At 39.6% G+C, this 18087-nt stretch overlaps 1 protein-coding gene across 1 annotated transcript in view; it reads right to left on the bottom strand.

The window, feature by feature from the left end:
* megf11 (multiple EGF-like-domains 11) overlaps positions 1-18087 on the bottom strand; it is a 113316-nt gene that overhangs the window by 18091 nt on the left and 77138 nt on the right. The window contains exons 9-16 of the mRNA XM_058387616.1: positions 17522-17658; positions 16205-16417; positions 14556-14730; positions 11152-11272; positions 9224-9387; positions 8988-9090; positions 4096-4242; positions 2991-3125 (exon numbers count right to left, since the gene is read on the bottom strand). Of these exons, the coding sequence (XP_058243599.1) occupies positions 2991-3125; positions 4096-4242; positions 8988-9090; positions 9224-9387; positions 11152-11272; positions 14556-14730; positions 16205-16417; positions 17522-17658 (1195 nt within the window). The remainder of the gene's footprint in view (positions 1-2990; positions 3126-4095; positions 4243-8987; positions 9091-9223; positions 9388-11151; positions 11273-14555; positions 14731-16204; positions 16418-17521; positions 17659-18087) is intronic.

Below are 18087 nucleotides of genomic sequence, written 5' to 3'. Positions count from 1 at the left end.
ACTAAAACTCAAACAATGGATGCAAAACAGCACAGATAACACAACAAAATTTCTTGCTGAAAGGACTGTTCGGTTTGAAGTCAAAACTAGAGGAATGCTAAGCACTTTGTTTAAGTGTGATGGAAAAAATCATGGCATCAGGGATTTTTGGCACAATAATGAAGTTCAAAGGAAGATATGCTTTATATCAGTGATCAATGTATCAGTTTACAAAGACAATAAAAAAAAGCTGAAGTAAGAGTATGGAGAGCCATTTTACTAACTTTTCTGTGTCTTTTTTAACAAATTTTACATTAGGTGACATTTTTCAACATACATTTTAATGTGGGAAAAAATCATAAGCTGAGCAGCAAATGAAACAAGTTACAACAAAGCATTTTAAAGCTCAATATGGCCTACTCTAATACACACACACACACACACACACACAAAACATCCTCTATTTTGGTTCATGAATGAGTACATTAAATTATTCAGGGAAATAATTGAAGGTTGCGTGAAGCAGCCAGACATGAGGTTTATTTTTAAAATAAAAATAGCTTTTTATTATTTAAAAAAAAATGACACATTTTTATAAGTTTACAGTTCTACTTAATGTTGTGTAATGCTTATGAAACAAGTTAACTTTGCTTTTCACTTACAGTACATTATAACAGTTATAAATAGTCACTCACGTCACACAACTCATCAATGTCATGCTGCGTTTTTTATTCACTCCAAGAGAGCAAAAACGAGGGGCCACTTTTTTCGCTCTCTGTAGGTAAATAAAAAAACACAGCATGTCATGTTACAGACGAATTGTAAAACACAAAGTCCTCTGGTACTGAAGGTTCACCCGTGTTAAATGTTAAATGTAAAATGTACCATACTGTACTGTACTGTACTTTTCTAAATCTGTATATATTTGACGAATCCACCATAAAATTCCATGTTTAAGTTGCTATAATAGAATCAATTATGTACCTTGTGGATGAATAAAAAAAACACTAATTTACCTTGCAGCTGGCACTAGTGTGAAATCTGTTATGTTCTAGAAATGAACACCTTGTAACCAGTCGGTTGAAGAATTCAGTGCTGTGGTGTAAAACAAATTAACTAAAAGAGAAAAGTGTAGGTTTAGGTGTGGTCTTTTTTCCTAAAACGTAGTTTTGTCAAAACTCCATTAAATGCCAGTGATGCTTATGTAAAAGCATCATCAGATTGACATTTGAACTTAACATCCTTCTGCACCATTCAACTGATGTAGCTAGACATGATTTATTAATTAATTTGGATTGAAAGGAGACCATGTAATAAATCCGCACTTTATACTGGACCAGCTCTCACCGACCTGTAGCACAGTATTAATGAGCTCTACTTTTCTGTCCTTGAACATGGTTTTCAAAGCTGAATTAAAAAAAAAAAAAAATTCTCAATCATTAGCTTGAAACCTATAATCTCTATGAAATCTTTGGCATGTCGCTGGTTCGTTGCCAAAAATGGTTGAAAAATACAAAGTAAAAGTAAGCTCTAAGGTGATTATATAGTTTGTCATGGCTCACCAGTGGTCCAGTATCCTACCAAGCAAAATAGTTTAATGAAATATAATTTTCAAAGACTTTGCTTACACAATATGAAACATGGACTTCAAATGCTGAAAGGGGGAATGATTTATTAATAACATGTGAAATATTTTCTCATTCCCAAGTAGTTGACATCCAAAAAAGCTAAAGATTATATTTCCCCTCCCTCTTAACAAATAGCACATAATGGTACAATGCCTAAGTGCTGTCATTTCATTTGATTTATATTCACTAAGAGTGTGATGCTGAATAATTGACAGGGTTTTCATGGTGAAAAATCGCCCTACTTTTCATAACAAGTGACTAGATTTCATTGTTGTATGTATGGAATGCACAGCCATGCCAACTGAGCAATGTGTGCCCATGAATATATTTAGTTAATGCTGTAGGCTAGTATTCTGATTATTCCACTTTTTAGCTTTATTCTGGCGGTCAGGTAATTTCTTTGGTCCAATGTTTGGCTAGACAAACTCATTTCAGACCTGGTATCACACCATTTGATGAACTGGTGCCTCAGCTGGTAAGAAGACTGAAAAGTGGCCCTACTTAATAACTTGACAACACAGGCTGACTAATCATTTGGAAATAAATTTTTGTCACCACTTATTAGCAATGCTTAAATGCACAGACAGCCTGAGAGGCAGAGAGCTTAAAATAGGAACCCAAGCTACAAAGTTACACCTACAGAGCGAGAGAAATAAAGAAAATTTATTAGTGCCCTAACAGAGAAGGTTAACCTTCTCATCTAACCTTTTGTTATCTAATTTTCATACCATGTGTTCAATTATGTGTGCTCAAAGGATAAAAAAAAACAATCTGTTAGTCTTTTCTAACTTATTTGAAAGTATATGTGAAGAGGTTACTGTATGCTTGGCTACTTGCTTATCTTCTTTTCTCTCCCTTGTTCAAGAGCATTGAACAGGATAACCACGGCATTGATCTGATGCTTCACTGTTTGTCTCAGTCAGAAAGAATGGCCTCAGCAATATTCAGATTTCCTCTGAAGGTTATTTGTCAGTGTCAGTGATAATGCCAATTATATGCAGTGCGATGGATAAGCGGAGTCAGCTCGCTGTGCCACAAATGAGTACCGTACACCACTCCCCACCGAGTACCACACTGTACCAGACTGAGGATCACATAGTGTGAGATGATCATTAACTGTATCACCTTAATGTTTTTATAATTTTTTCACATAATCTGCCCCACTGCAGCTGGTTTGAGCTTTAACACAATGTCGCTTCATTAAAGTTATGTATCAAAAGCTGTCATCATCCTTTGTAATAAACTGGATGTGTATGAACAGTCATTGCATCAGCTAGATCAGAGGCAGATTAAACACAAGATACATGCAAGATACATTACTCTAGAGAGAGAAGGAGGGTGAGGGAGTAGTAAAATGAGATGAAGGAGAGAAGAGTTACTTGCCTTCATTGCACAGTGGGCCAAAAAATCCGGACAGGCATTCACACTGGCCTGTAACATGATGGCATGGGCCTGTGCTGTGCACACACTGGGGGCATGTCTGACTGCAGCGATGCCCGTAGAACCCAGGAGAACAGACTGTCATGTAAATGAAAGAGAAGAGACCAGGGGAAAGAAGAGTAAAGAGTAGCAAAAGAAAAAAGAAGTGGATTAAAGCCCTTGGCAATATTTATTGCATGAAGAGACATAGCATTGTAGAAAACCTTTGTGCCATTGCAGGAGCTTGTCAAATCACATGCAATAATTCCAATAAACTAAGTTGAAGGCAGCTAAATATGCAGTAGTTTTTTATGATGATAACTCTGCAATAACTAGAAATAGACTGAAGACTGAGGTGATTGGTGTGAATTAGTGGTTTTTTCTCCAGTCTCCAGCTCCTGCATTTTAATCATGCTTTTCCCAAATTTGTACTCCTTGTGCATTTTTCTTCATTACCAAATTTCTTTAATTTAATTCTTTAATTTCTGTAGTGCTAAGTGGTGAGAGAAAGCAGGATAGGCTGGGTGACCTCGCCTTCTGTGTGTGGCAGACCCCTTGTAATTAAGATACTGTAGAAAAGTCAATATAACGGAGAAGATTTATCACATCCCCTTTTCTCTATTCCCTAATGCCTAAACACACACACACAAACACACACACACAAAAAAAAACTTCCCCTTCTGTGCCCAAACACAAAAACACATGTCACTGGCTTCTGTTTACAGATTTTCTTCACTGGAAAATTATAAGCAATCAGCAGCCTTATCATTTGAGCACACTGGTGGAGAGGGAAGAAGAGGGTGTGTGAGAGGTTACTTTGATGAAGGCCATCCATTGCTCCAGACTATCCCCAGGAAGCAGGGCCTGGAGTGCGAATGCAGTGATTATGAGCTGGCCCATGATGAAGTGCTGGCTGGCCTGCACTTTTAACCCAGGGTTAAGTGCTGCTCTCCTCAGACTCTCACTGGGACACCCACTTAACTCCACATGGGACGGAATCCACATTTATTAACATGACCCTCTGTCATTTGAACAATTTAGGGAGAGAGATATTAAAGGGAATGCTTACTTCTTTTGCAGGATGTGCCGCGGTAGCCCGGAGCGCACACACAGGTGCCATCCTCAGGGGAGCATGAGCCTCCATTCTGACATGAGCAGGTCATGGAGCAGTTTGGCCCCCAGAAGCCCTGTGGGCAGACATTGTCACAGTGGATACCTGTTTAAAAAACACATACATGAACAGAGATTAGAACAAAATTGTTTTATGTCAAAATTAGCAAAGTGACAGGAGACATTATCCAGAGATACGCAAGAACAAAAATAAAAATCAAATAAAAGTCAAGACGAGTTTGGGAGGAGCAGAGAAAACTTAAGCAGCATTTTTTGGAAGCAGTAAAAGAGCAGTGCTGTGACAGGCATAGCTAAATCTAAGATTCTCCAAAATAAGTAACACGTGACACAGGACACAAGCAGTGTACTGCACCATGTGAGCAATTCACATAAGTGTGCTTCTGTATGCGAGTCTGAGAGTGAGGCTAAGCTGACACCCAGGAGGCCATGTGTATTGCGCTGAGCAGAGTAGCAGCACACTCTGAAGACATCAAGTCCCAGTTTTGAAAGCACTGGGTGTGCGGGTTCAGGCGTTTCTTGGCCATGGCACCGTGCTCTGCTCCATATGTATTTTTGATCAGACCAGGCCTTCTTGCCAGTGCAGCATGTTCATTAACAGGGCCGAGTCCCCCGAGTGGCCTGGCCTCCTCTCCTATTCTCTTTTAGCTGTGCTAGAGCTTGTGTGAAAAGCAGTAGGGAAGATGTCCACCAAGAAAACACATACACACACAAGATTGCCTGCCTGTCAGACTGGAAGTGTTGAAATGTTATGTGCAAAACTAGCACTTTAACACAAACAAAGTGAGAGAATAATGTGTACTCTATGCACTTTGAAATACATACATGCATACATACATACAAAACCACTCATACAATAATAACCACATACACATGCAATAAACACCAGTAATCACCAGACAGCTCCAATAATAACCAGAAATCAGCTAATCTCTAATATAAAGTAGAGGCAAGAGGAGGTACAATTCACCACAGACACACACACATTGCAAGCATTTTAAGCACACTTTCATGCAGCAGCTTTTTCTCATGAGCCCTCATTTGGAATTTCCTTTGACGGAGTCTTCTCTGTGTGAATGACATAGCCATTAAAGCAGCATTAGTGGCTCAGCTTTGAATTAGACCTGGCTCCAGTGTTCAAGCCCAGCCTTCATACCTGCACAGATTCCATGGGGGGGCAGAAAGATGGTGGTGGTGTTGGGTAATGATAACTTGGAGCCCACAGGGGCAAGTGATTAAGACAAACCCAGCCTAGAAACTTCAAAGAGGGGGAAAACCCAACTGTGCTCCAGTATGCATTGGCAGAAAAACAGCACTTTACTGTCAACAATGGGTGAGAAAAGAAAAGTGCAGCAAAGGGTGATAAACAGAATGTATGCAGAGTGAAGTGCAGAAGGAGTAAGCAAAAATTAAGAATGGAGTGTAAACTTATATGACTTGGAGTCTGTGATACTATACTAGCCAGTTAGTGAGGTATCAGCAGAGTAACTCACTCACAAGATGCCATGCATTAAGATTGGTGTCATATCTCACACACACACACACACACACACACATACACATACTACAATACACATACAATTTAAGTGCATGTTAAATATATAAAGCACTTATTCTCATATTCTACATGTCATATGAGAACATCCAACAGGGCTGAATGAATAATAAGTGAGTGAGAAAACATGAGGTGAATTTATCGGTGGTAGGGTTTTATAGGGTGAAATTCCTTTCAGTCAAAACACAATCTTCTTTACTGTAAAGACCTACCAGAGACAATAAAATACCTGTGTTTTTCCAACTTTGGAACAAGACACTCTGACTGGCTGTAATTTAATCTAGTAGAAATAAAAGACTGTAGGCACTAGCCATCTTTTTTCCTTCAAAAAATCTTAACACAGTAATTTGTTGATAAAATGAAATTGTTCATATTAACGCTTGCTAGTTACAATATTTGCACAGCAAAATTAATCTAATATATGACTATATATTGTCTGCTGTGAGACACTTTACGTCTCATCTTCCTTGCTGGGTGTAATTCACATGTAGAAGTGTTTGTCTAATAAATGTTCATTTATTGGGGAAAATACACATGCCTAAGATGAAATATTGAACTCATTCATACCAGTAGAAACTGAACTGATATTTTACTGTATATTCTATTGGTATAAGCACCAATTTCATGATCCTGAGGCAAACAAGTGATGCTACATGGTAACCCTACAAAATCCTTTTTTTCCTTTAGAATAGAATGTGTGCAGCTGCCAACCTCGTCTCTCAAGCTAAAAGGGTATTTTTTGTATATGTGCAAGTACGATGTATTTCTATTAAATATATATTTAATGGATTATATAACTATACTGTATGCCCAGTACTGAAAAAAAACTCTATTTGCTTATACTCCACGCCGCCATATGAATGTATTTTACCTTTGTATTTTAGGTTGCCCTTCTGTGTAATGTAATCATTCTCCTCAGTTGGTATATATAGCTATATTAGCATTGCATGTGGAGTTATAGAGAAATATTTACAGTTTTGGTACCTCAGCAAAATCTGATTTGCCTTGCTAGAGAATTGGTATGTGGTTGCCAAGCTCATCTCTCAAACAAAAAGGATATTTTGTGAGTATGTGCAGAATAAAAGTAGAAAGAGAGAGAGAGACAGAGAGAGAGAGACAGAGAGAGAGAGAGAGAGAGAGAGAGAGAGTTGAACAGAGTCTTGCTTCTGTCCAACTCACTCAACACATAAGTTTCTGTTCCCATTGCAGTGATACCATAACAGTCGTATTACACAAAAACATTAATCTCTCTCATTCAAAAAGTCTGGGATATTTTAGCAATAGGACAGCCAGTGTGATAGGGCAAAAACATTTTCACTAGCCCAAGAAAGACACTACAGCTACTGTGATATAAAAGATATATGTGCACCATGTAATACTGTACATACTGAACTATTCAACAGGGAGCTTTTCAGAGCTTGCTGTGTTACAGTCATTCTTCTTGTTCTGGAGCTCTCCACACACCGCTCTCCCTCGCTTGCCGTCTACCTTCTTTTTCCTCTATCTTACTCAATATTACATGTGCACACATAGTTTCTTTTGGAGTAAGCATTTAATCTCTTTCTTCCCAGTTCTCTCCTTTGATAAACATATTCTCTAAGGCATATCTCTACTTTTGATCATTACTCCATTGCCCCTTCTATCCTTCCACTTCTACACTTGCTTTTACACCTTTGCTAAGAAAATCACATCCATCTCATTTCCCTTCTCCATCTTTTTTTCATGCTGCTCTCACACCAGTGCCTGCAATGCATTTATTACCCTTTATATCGTAAATACATTCATACACTGCAATTCCCATTTTCTTGCTACATCCCCTTCTATCACCATTTGTGCAAAGACCAAATTGAGCCTTCATTCTCTTGTCTCACATGCTGTATGCTCTTGTAGATCTTTGTGTCCCTGTATTTCCATAAATCACTGTCATGCAGTGCATGTCTCTTCAGATGTTCAATGTGTCTCACAGGCCCATTTGCACCCCGGTGACTCCATTAGGCAGGGCAGATGGCCGAGACCAGGGCAGGATTCAGAGCGTGAGATCTTTGCGCGACCGGCTCCTTCTCGCCAGTAATGAGAGCTGAATCCTTTCCCAGAATAGGTGCCTGGGTGATGCGAGATATAGAGACCCTGCATACTCTCTGCTGCCCAACCCCTCTCTCTCCTGCTGAACACAATGGCTGAGCCTGTTCCACTCTCTAACTCAGCTAAAATGGACACACAGCCCTAGTTTTACAGCCGGCTTATATGACCATATGGCTTTAAAACTGTCATGAGAGAGTACAGGGTAATTAGATGGCATGTTTTAAACTCTCATAATAAATGCTCCATTGTTCAAAAATTGCTAAATTGGGCTATCCCAAGGCTACTGGGACTCTTCTGATTAACTGAGAAAACTTTAGTATGTGCATTGTCCAATACAGATGATCACAGGCAACACAGTATAGCAATGAAGTGGTAATATGGGCCAAAAATGGACATAAAGCAACCAAGCATATGAGTGTTTTTCCCCCAATTTTGGGATAAATGTGACCCAATGTAAATTCAGGTTCATATCTTGTCTCAGATATGAGCTTAGAAAAGTGGGGTTGTGGCTGTGCTCTGACAGCCAGACTCAGATGAGTTCATTACCATTATTCCATGGTGGCATGTGGGTCAGATGAAAGTAAGCATGGCCTGACACTAGGCCATCATTCCTTTGCTATCAGGGTGGCTTTGATATAGAAAGCAGTGAAAGATCTGGTAATGGAATCCTTTGTAGACATGATGGCTTTATAGCAAAAAATATATCTGAATGATATATTTAACTAGGCAGAATTATGGGCTGATACAATGCCATTGCAGAATATCAAATTCATTTTAAATCACCTTGTTTAGTGCTTAAAAATCACAAAATGATCAGGACATTTGGCTGGAGGCAGATTTGAGACTTTGAAGTAAATGAAAATGAACACTGATTTCTGCACTTTAACAGCAGAACAGGCTATTATAGTAATGTTCAGCTGTAGCCCAACTCAAATTCACATAATCGTGAGCACAGTAATTTGCTTAATTTTCCATACTTTCTCTAAGGATTTCACAGACCTCACGGATACAAAGAGGAATGAAAATGATACTGTCTCATCTATTGCTAATCACAGGCACGTTTAATTCTGGCAATGTTTTCTGTGTCATTACTTATGGTGTATGTTGTCTCCAATGCCAAGTTTGGAGCCATGTAACAGTCAATCACGATGTTTGCTGGTGTAATGTTAGTGTCACTGTTGCACGCAGTTACTCACCAGTCCATCCTGCCAAACAGAGGCAGTATCCACTGACGGGATCACATCCGTTGGCATGATTACAGTCACAGTGCTCCCGACAATCCAGCCCATAGGTGCCATCCTGACGTGCACACACATAAAAAACACACACACAAACACACAATCCATATCTCTCTGCAAACTGTAAGGACAAATATATTGTGTGTAGCTAGAAGAAGGTGGAAATAGCATAGCTGGTAATACTGATGACTCACAACACAAGGGAGCTGGCAGTACTTTCCCATCCAGCCTGGTGCGCAAGAGCAAGAGCCATCGATGGGGTCACAGGCGGCCCTGTTCAAGCACATACAGGTCTGGTTACAGCTGAGACCCCATGTTCCACTGGAGCACAAGATGGAGCAGTCTACACCCTGCCAGCCTGACAAACAGACGGAGAGAGAGATAGAACGAGAGAGAGGGCATAGCAGGAAGCCCATTAATTGATTTACTAATTTACTCACTTGTTATCAACTTTAATGTATCTAACCAGAGGCAGTAAGTTTAGAATACTGGTAATCCACAAGACTCACTACAGACTGCACTATAATGGCTCTAACTTTACTCAAATGAGCCCTCTCAAGTCTATAATTAAAATGCAATCAATAGGTGGTGCTCAGGGAGGTAGAAAAGGGAAGTGAGGTCAAATCAGATAGAGGAGTTGGAAGACCTAAGCCTCCTGATGCCTGCACTGCACTGAGGTCAATGAACAGAATACTTGCATGGCTTCAGGCTAGACATTAGGCAGTGAGAGAAAGAGTTAGTGAGAAAAAAAGAGAGAAGTAAGGCCATAGAGAACACTAGCTTTTAGCAGAGTGGTGAATTATGAATGCGATGTAGATTAAAGGTGGCGACTGTAATGAGTTTGCTTCCAGCCTGATGGGACTGGATCTGTAACTCCGGAGCTATTGCTGCTGTATGTCCTAAAAGTGCTTAAACCATGTTTATGCAGCACCAGTGCCTTCTCCAAGCACAGTCAGCCAGATGCCGCAAACAGAGACATTCCCTGTTGTTTTTAATGGAAAAAAAGGAAAATATTTGAAACAGTACCATATTATGGTGTACAAAATAAAATAAATAAATAAAAAATTGAATGTGGACATGGCTTGGAACAATCCAAAACAAAATGTATTGCCATGACTCTATCAATCTCCAGACCTGAATTAAAGAAGACAGTGTTATGAGATATATAAAGAAAAATGGGCTTTAATGATATCTCAGAAAATTGTACAATAAGTTGAAACATCTCAAATATTGCAACTGAGATGGTCTAAAAGCTGTTCAGAGGATGTGAACGAAGCTGAAGACAGTGGGTAGAATACAGGTTATTAAAGAATATCCATCCAACCATTTTCTGTACCACTAATCATACACATGGTCGCAGGGAGTATGGAGACTGTCCCAGGGGACCAAGGGCACAAAGCAGAGGACACACTAGACAGGGTGCCAAACCGTCACAGGGCACAATCACACATTTTTAATTGATAACAGTTTGTGCTCTGTTTACCTGTTCATATCTTAACATTCAATAGTGGGCCATTTTTAATGCTTAAAGGATCAACGTAACATTGGAAATGTAACATAGTCTTGTTGCTATATGAGTGTATCATGAGCGTATAAATTTTGCACTCAGTTGCACACACACTGCTCCCCTAAGTTCAGTTTAGGCCATGCTGGTGTGTTTTAACAGTCTAAACAGACTTCTGTAATTAATTCAGTTCATTTTGTGAAACTTCCTCCAGGCTTTGTGGATCCTTTGACTGAAGAAAGCAGTATTTTGTAATAGTATGCATTGAAGTTTAAAGGAAAAAAAGTTCATGTGTTTTGAGTTCTGTTCTTATGCATTCTAAATGCTGCATGATCTAGTGGTAAACAGATTACAATGAGTGCGCCAATAAAGCAGTATTTACAAATCTGGAATAAGAATTCATCAATGACTGTCTTAAAGTGATGCAAGAACTGATTAAGTGAGCAATGGTAAATCAATTTTAATGATTCTGATTAAACAACACATTGATTTGTTGTGTGCTGTTCATGCTGCAAACTTGTTTGAGCTTATGTAAATATCCATAATTTATCTGAGTATAAGAAAGATGAAAACGGAGAAGGTGAGTTATAAAGAGAGAGAGAGTAAGAGAGATTGTACCCTCTTTGCATATGCAGGAGCCATCAATGGGAGAACAGAAGGCTTGATTATGGCAGCGACAGGCAGATGAGCAGTTAGTTCCATAAAATCCAGGAGGACATGTCTGGGAGCAGTCATCTCCCTGGGAAAACATACACAGACATGCACACACACACAAACACACACACACACACACACACACACACACACACACACTTAGGATTAAGTAGGATTAAGGAAATATCATCAGATTGTCAAATTCCTATACTTAATGATATGGATAGCTGCTAGGGATATCAATAACAGTTTTAAACTCTCCTAATTAGAGAATTTTTTAGTTTCAGATTCTCAGTGAACCTTCACATCATATTAATAATTGCAACAAAATGTCTGCATGCAACCTCTGTGTAAAATACACACCAAAGCCAATATGACTGGTAGTCACGTTTCAGAATCAGACGGAATGTCGGGTTTTTCCTCATTTACTCTGGTATGTCAAATTCAACTCATGAAGGCCTTGGTAATTAGCTAATGAGTTGAATCACGTGTACAAATGAGGCAGAATAGCAAAACATGGATCTACAGCATATGGGAGTAGAGGAAGCTTCAGTCCCTATGCCGGAGCCCAGATTTAATGAGCAGACCATGTGAGACTGCCCAGCCCCTCAGCCCCTCATCTATCCATTACCATCCAGTGACTGGTGACTGAGATGCACTGAGCTCTCAAAGCCCCGGCTCTATCTGAGCCGGACCCTGTGCAATCTGTGTGCTTTAGCAGGATCTTATCTCCCTTAGCTGGACATCTCAAGTACCTGGCTGTGTCATCCCTGCCTCTGATTGACAGCTGACATGATGATTTAGCCTTCCAATTAGCGGTGCAGCAGCAGAGTGCAGGGTGGCTCCTGACTCCCTCGTGCAAGCAGTGGGACAGAGCTCATTAGCATCTGGAACTATGTTTGAGAGGGAAGCCTGAATGAAATATTTCACTGAGCTGTGAGAGACTCTGTTTTACTCTATTGCTCTCCAACATTCTGTCTCTATTTCACTACTATCTCTCTCGTGCACTCATTTCTCATTGCTATGCTTTTCTCCCTGCTCATCGCGCTCATCGTCTCACGCACGCTCCCACTCCATCTGCACCCATTCTCTCTCCACATGCCCACATGAAAAGCTTACATCTGCGAATTAATTTTTTATCAATCTACGTGCTGTTATCTTTGTTCCGCTCAAAAGTGACAACTTCCAGACTGCAAACGTTGGCAGTTCTCTTGAAGGGATTGTGGAGATGTGAAAGTAGTTTGTGAGTGCAGCAGCGCATGCAGCTGGAAAGTTTGTTGGCCTGACTTCCAGTAATTTGCTGGTGAGTGATCTTGTGGTAAAATCATTTCAGCCACTAATGACACACAGGAATATGAATGCACTAGGTTTAAAGTACACAATGAAGAGCCTAACCAAGAAATTGTTAAATTTATCTGGGGATAATGCTTGTCTTTCATTTGGAGCTTCCAGTTGTTCATGAATAAATTAATTTGTATAGAATACGAAATAATTGCTGTATGATGGACTTTGTGGAGATATTAAAACTGTACATATCTAATACATTCCTAATGGCTCAAATATTGACCTTAACCGGTGTAAAAAGGATGAGGAAAAACAAATGAACATCCTTCAAACACTGAATCTAAATTTGTTTATTGGCCCTCAAACAGTATGCTGAAATTGTGTGAAAGCAGGAGTTGGCCTGAAAAGCATTTGAATGGTGTGAAAGTGAGAATTCAAGCTGTTATCACACCAAGAACAACTTGTGTAAAGTATGGACAAAGGTTTAGTGGCAGTAACATGAATCTGTAGTTGTGAAGATAAAAAAGAATGAGGCTTAGAGCCAGAATAAAAAACTCTGGATATGATGATGTGTTCAGGCAAGACTTAGACCATACCAGAATCAAAGGACAGAGAGACTTTGACACTGCTGGTATTTTAGGGAGATGTGAGGGAGAATACATTTCCATATATTATACTGATTTGAAGTGTTACCCCAACCTTAAATTCCAAGCATCCATATACTTATACCAGCTGTACAGCAGAAAACAACTTCTCCCCTATGTTGAGATATAACAGCTCTAGGGGCATTATAGGTGCATTATTTATTTATTTTTGACAGATATCCCATAAGCTTGAATGGAAGATTCAACTGGGAAACTGAGCACAGTGTCCCCATTCCACTGCAATTTAGTTAACTCAGTTTTCTGGGCAAAGCTCCTCTAGCTGTGTTTAATAAAACTGGCAAAAGGCCTCTTGAAAGCAGAGCAGGAGAAGAAAATGAAGACACAGGCAATGTCTTCTTTATTTGGTGCAATCCGACACAGCAGCTCTGCTACCAGTCAGCTCAACAGTTCTAGCCAAGGTAAGAGTTGGCAGGAGCAACTCGCTCTGTGTTTGTCTTAATCAGGCCACCGCTTCTGTCTTTATCTCCAGCACAGAGTGTAGCTCTTCATCTATATTGCGAGACTTCCACTCTTTGTAACTGAAAGTACCTGCAGTGGAAGCAGCACTCCAAGTCATTAATAGTATATCTTCCTTTCTTCTTTTTGTTTTATTATATCACAAGAGAAAGCATTTGTTCCTTAACAAGCTTGGCAATAACATACTTATATAAAACAATAAAACCAGAGGGCAGGATTTTATTAATATAATTCTTAATCACATCTGACCACTCATTTTTCATCTTTCTATCTTCATCTGTTTTCCCTCATTGCTTAGCAGTTACGGGGAGGAAGGCTTATCCAGAACCGGCGTGATCCATTATTCTGATTTGTATAACATGCTCCATATGCCAGACACTTTTTATTAATGTCAGAGGGAATCTCTGACTCTTCTTTTTCTTCCATTTGGCAAGGGTCTTTATATTAAGTCCAGGCCTGCTGTGTAACAGGGCACGTCTATTATAAGGCAGTATTAAGCTTTCAGTACCTGCTGAGCTTGAAGGCTGCAAGAAACTGCAGGTGTGTTAGTGTGCATGTGCATGTACAACCCTATAAAAAGCTTTTTAAAAGCTAAACTCCACTGCTGAGCTTCACTATTACCTCAAATGAGATGACAAGAAAATAACTTTGAACAACACATTTTTAAGATGGCAGATGTGTCAAGTGCCAGATCTCCATAACAATGCAGCTCTTTTCTCTGTGCTGTTCCTTAGTAGCCCAGGAGACAAATCTTATTGCTCTGAATTTGATTACACCTCCTCAACCCACTCACTTTCTCCACACAAATATCCATTTGCACCAAATGGTCAGTCACAAGACAAAGAAAAAATGTCACAGGTAGACTCTTCTGCCATAGCTGATTTCAGGTCAAAGCTCCGTTTGCCTGTATTAGATCACAGGATTCCTTAGTATAAATAGGTCAGTGATGGATGTTGGACTCACAATGAAGCCAGGAGCACAGATGCAGGCCCCAGTGACCCCATGACAGTCTGCTCCATTAGCACATTGGCACTTCAGGCTGCAGCCCTCACCGTAGTAACCCGGAGGACACATTTCATTGCAGTATAGACCAGTCCACCCGGCTGTACAGGAGCATTCCCCTGTCAGAGGATGACAGCTGAAGGGGGGGGGGGGGTATGGAGAGAAATATGGAGAGAGAAAGAGATGGGGAAAAGAAGTATGTGAATAGGCTCACAGAAAAGTAACAAACACTGCTTCCAATAACAACAGAGTAAGAATAAAAGACAGGCAGGAAATTAAAACTAATAAAGGATGCATGGGGTTTTATAAAGTGTGAGTGGCACACTATCACTGAAAGGTGTTCTGTATTCTTGAGAGCAGAATGAAATTAATGGATCCAGACACTAAACACTCAGGTCATGCTGTAAAGTGAAGAGAGTGAATATGACTGCTGTGATGGCTCAGACGGAGTTCCATAGTAATGTATTGTACTGTTATGCTATACAAAACCATCACTATATGTGAATAAGTGAGTGAATATTCATGTGCATGGACCACTGTGATGGATACCATGCAGGGTATATTCCAGCTTTGAACCCAGTGTTCCCAGTATAGGCTGGGAATTCAATGCAACCTTAACCAGGATAAAGTGATTAGTGAAGGTTAATTGAATGTTCCCATTCTTCTGTTGCAATAATTTTCCTCTCTCACTAAGAATCTAACTTATATGGTGTTTAGATATTGTCTTTAATAGAGAGTGTGTGCGCAGTGTTAAGTGAGTAACAAAAACTGTGAATTTCTGTATCACTTTCCCCATTTGGCCTCCTTCATTATTATACTCCTGTGGTATAAAAATGATGTTTTTTGACTTGGCAGCCAAGTAACGTGAGTTGATTCCAAATTGGTAAATGAAAACAAATTTAAAAACTTGGCAAATTAGCACTATTATCAAGACTTGGACTATTAATGACTATCAGCCTCAGTATATTGTCAGTAATATTAGGCTAATAATAGATTCAATACTTCCCTTTATTTAGACAGTTCACTGTGGACACTCAAAAATAATTAAAAACCATCTACCTCTCACCTTTAGGCTTCATTGTATTACAAATCATGTTTACCACTTTTGAAAAAAAAAAAAAGTCAAGAAAAAACCTGCCAACTACACAAATGTCATTTTAATAAACAGATTAAACTCAACGTAAGCAGCTGTGTAACTCGGTAAGCAGCTCTGATGTCTGACAATTAGCATACTCTTTCTTCTGAATGTACTGTAAGTCCCATCTTTGAGTATTGCCGTTTGCTTTAAATGGTATACATGAATTATTTCCTCTATAGCACTTGATATTAAACGAATATGATAATTTCTTACTTTAGACAAAAGGTAATTACATTTCTATCTGGTCATAAATGAACTGTGTAGCGTTGAATAAATTCTAACCCTCTAATGCAGCACCTGCTTCACCTAATGAGTTTTTCTGATCAGCAAGGCAGAGAATCTAATTTGTGGAATCAGGTGTTGTACAAATACATTCATATACTGCAAAAGATGAGGAGGTATATGATGTCTAGTCTAAGTGCTGTATGTGATCTGAGTATGTTTAGTATGGTGTTTACCTCTGTGTGCTTACCTCAAAGTATTTGTAGAATTACAAGGGCAGTATTTGTCACATATAAGCCCGTACAACCCTGGGGGGCAGAATCTCTCTTGGCAGTGCGGTCCTTTAAAGCCGGTGTCACACAGACAAGCGCCGTTGATGTGGTTACACTTGGCCCCATTCTGACAGTCACAATGGAGGCCACACTGCTGGCCGTATGTACCGACAGGACACTCCTCCTGGCACCTGGCACGATAGACATACTTTACTGAGAGTGGAAGAGCTCAACACACTCTTAATTTTTAGTGTCCTGCCAGTTTGTCATTAGGAACACGTTAGGAAAACATAGTCTGAGGTTGTCTTATTTATGGCCAGGCATATCTAGAGGTGATAAGTCGGAGTTCTGCAATGTTTTGGCACTGCTTGTGTTCATCTTCTCCTATGGAGCAGAGCAAGGTGAGGCCACTGTCATTATCTACAGTGAATATAATTAAAACCATGGCTGTTCTCTGTGTGGAATAGCAAAGTGACTTAAGGAGAGGACTTTTTCAAGAAGTTAAATATACAATCTTGGCAGAGCATCAATCTCAAGTGTCCAATGAAGCCATTAGGAGACAGATAAATAGCTCAATTAAATTATAAAATGGACTAGTTATGTTTCGCATTTAAATTACAGCAGCAGCGGTTGTACTGGGAGAGATGGGTGTTATTGCAAAGGGGTGGAAGAGGGGAGGGGGTGTCCTAACACAATCTCAGATCATTCCTGCTGGGTTAATTCACCTGTCACAGAGCAAATGAATGAGAGCAATTTTGCAAAATATTAGAGAAAAAGAAGGACTTGTCCTAGAAGCATTTTATCCTACAGACAATCGCCTTAGCAAGCTAATAAACCCTCAGGACAACTCAGGGTAATAAAGAGACACAGCCATTTCAATTGACTCCTAATACAACTCCATTGCCAGTAATTAATGGCTAGAAACAACCAGAGCAGAGCCAGGAGTGGGGTTGATGAACGCAGGAGGATCAGATTAAGATGAACACAATGGTAGAGCAGATAAACATATAATAAGTCAAAAACATGTACCATTTATTTTATTTGTTTTCAAAAGCAAGAAGACAAGGCAATAAATAAACCTTAGCCTTTATGTGAAAAGCAACATAATGGAACTTACAATGTGGCCACAGTAAAGAGGCATGTTGAGTTGACAGTGAGAGGATAAAGGAATTGAATTGATAAAGTGAAATTTTGCACACTCAATAACACCAAAAATAGAAGAAATAAGGTGGCCATGTTATTTATCAATGTAACTGATGGAGTGCTGATTTCATGTTTTAAACCCTCATGTGTACCTGCGGCCAGTGTAGCCTGCTATACATTGGCACTGGCCAGTGATGTGGTCACACAGTCCCCCATTACGGCACGAGCAGTCCTTGCTGCAGTTGATTCCAAATTTGCCTAAGTGGCAGGGCTGGGCACACACAGACCCCTGTGGTATAAGAAAAAGGAAAATAAGAGTGTGTGTGTGTGTGTGTGAGTGTTGGAGAATAAAGAGTCCAATTTACACAAATCGAATCAATGTTATCACTAAAAGCCTCAGGGATATAACAGAAAGATGACACACAATGAGTATTAATGAGACTTTTTTTTCACATTTCATTTTTAATACTAATAACAAGCATCACTGTTTTAAGGTGCTTCGCAGATAGCATGTATTTCTTTTACTCTTAAATTTCTGCATATGCAGGATCCCTGCCACTCAATCTCTACCCCACTACTCCCCCATCTGAAAAAACTCTATATTCATTTAACCCCTAGTTTAGCCCCAATTACCCTTTCTCCATGACTCTTTCAGTTTCATTCCATCTCATGTCATCCATTTCTCCATCAGTCATCCTTCGTTCCCCTCTCCTTCATT

This window comes from Hemibagrus wyckioides, linkage group LG04 (genome assembly GCF_019097595.1).
Source record: "Hemibagrus wyckioides isolate EC202008001 linkage group LG04, SWU_Hwy_1.0, whole genome shotgun sequence".
NCBI classification, from domain to species: domain Eukaryota; kingdom Metazoa; phylum Chordata; class Actinopteri; order Siluriformes; family Bagridae; genus Hemibagrus; species Hemibagrus wyckioides.
Note: the sequence above shows the minus strand (reverse complement) of the source record. Positions and strands in the feature narration are given on the sequence as shown.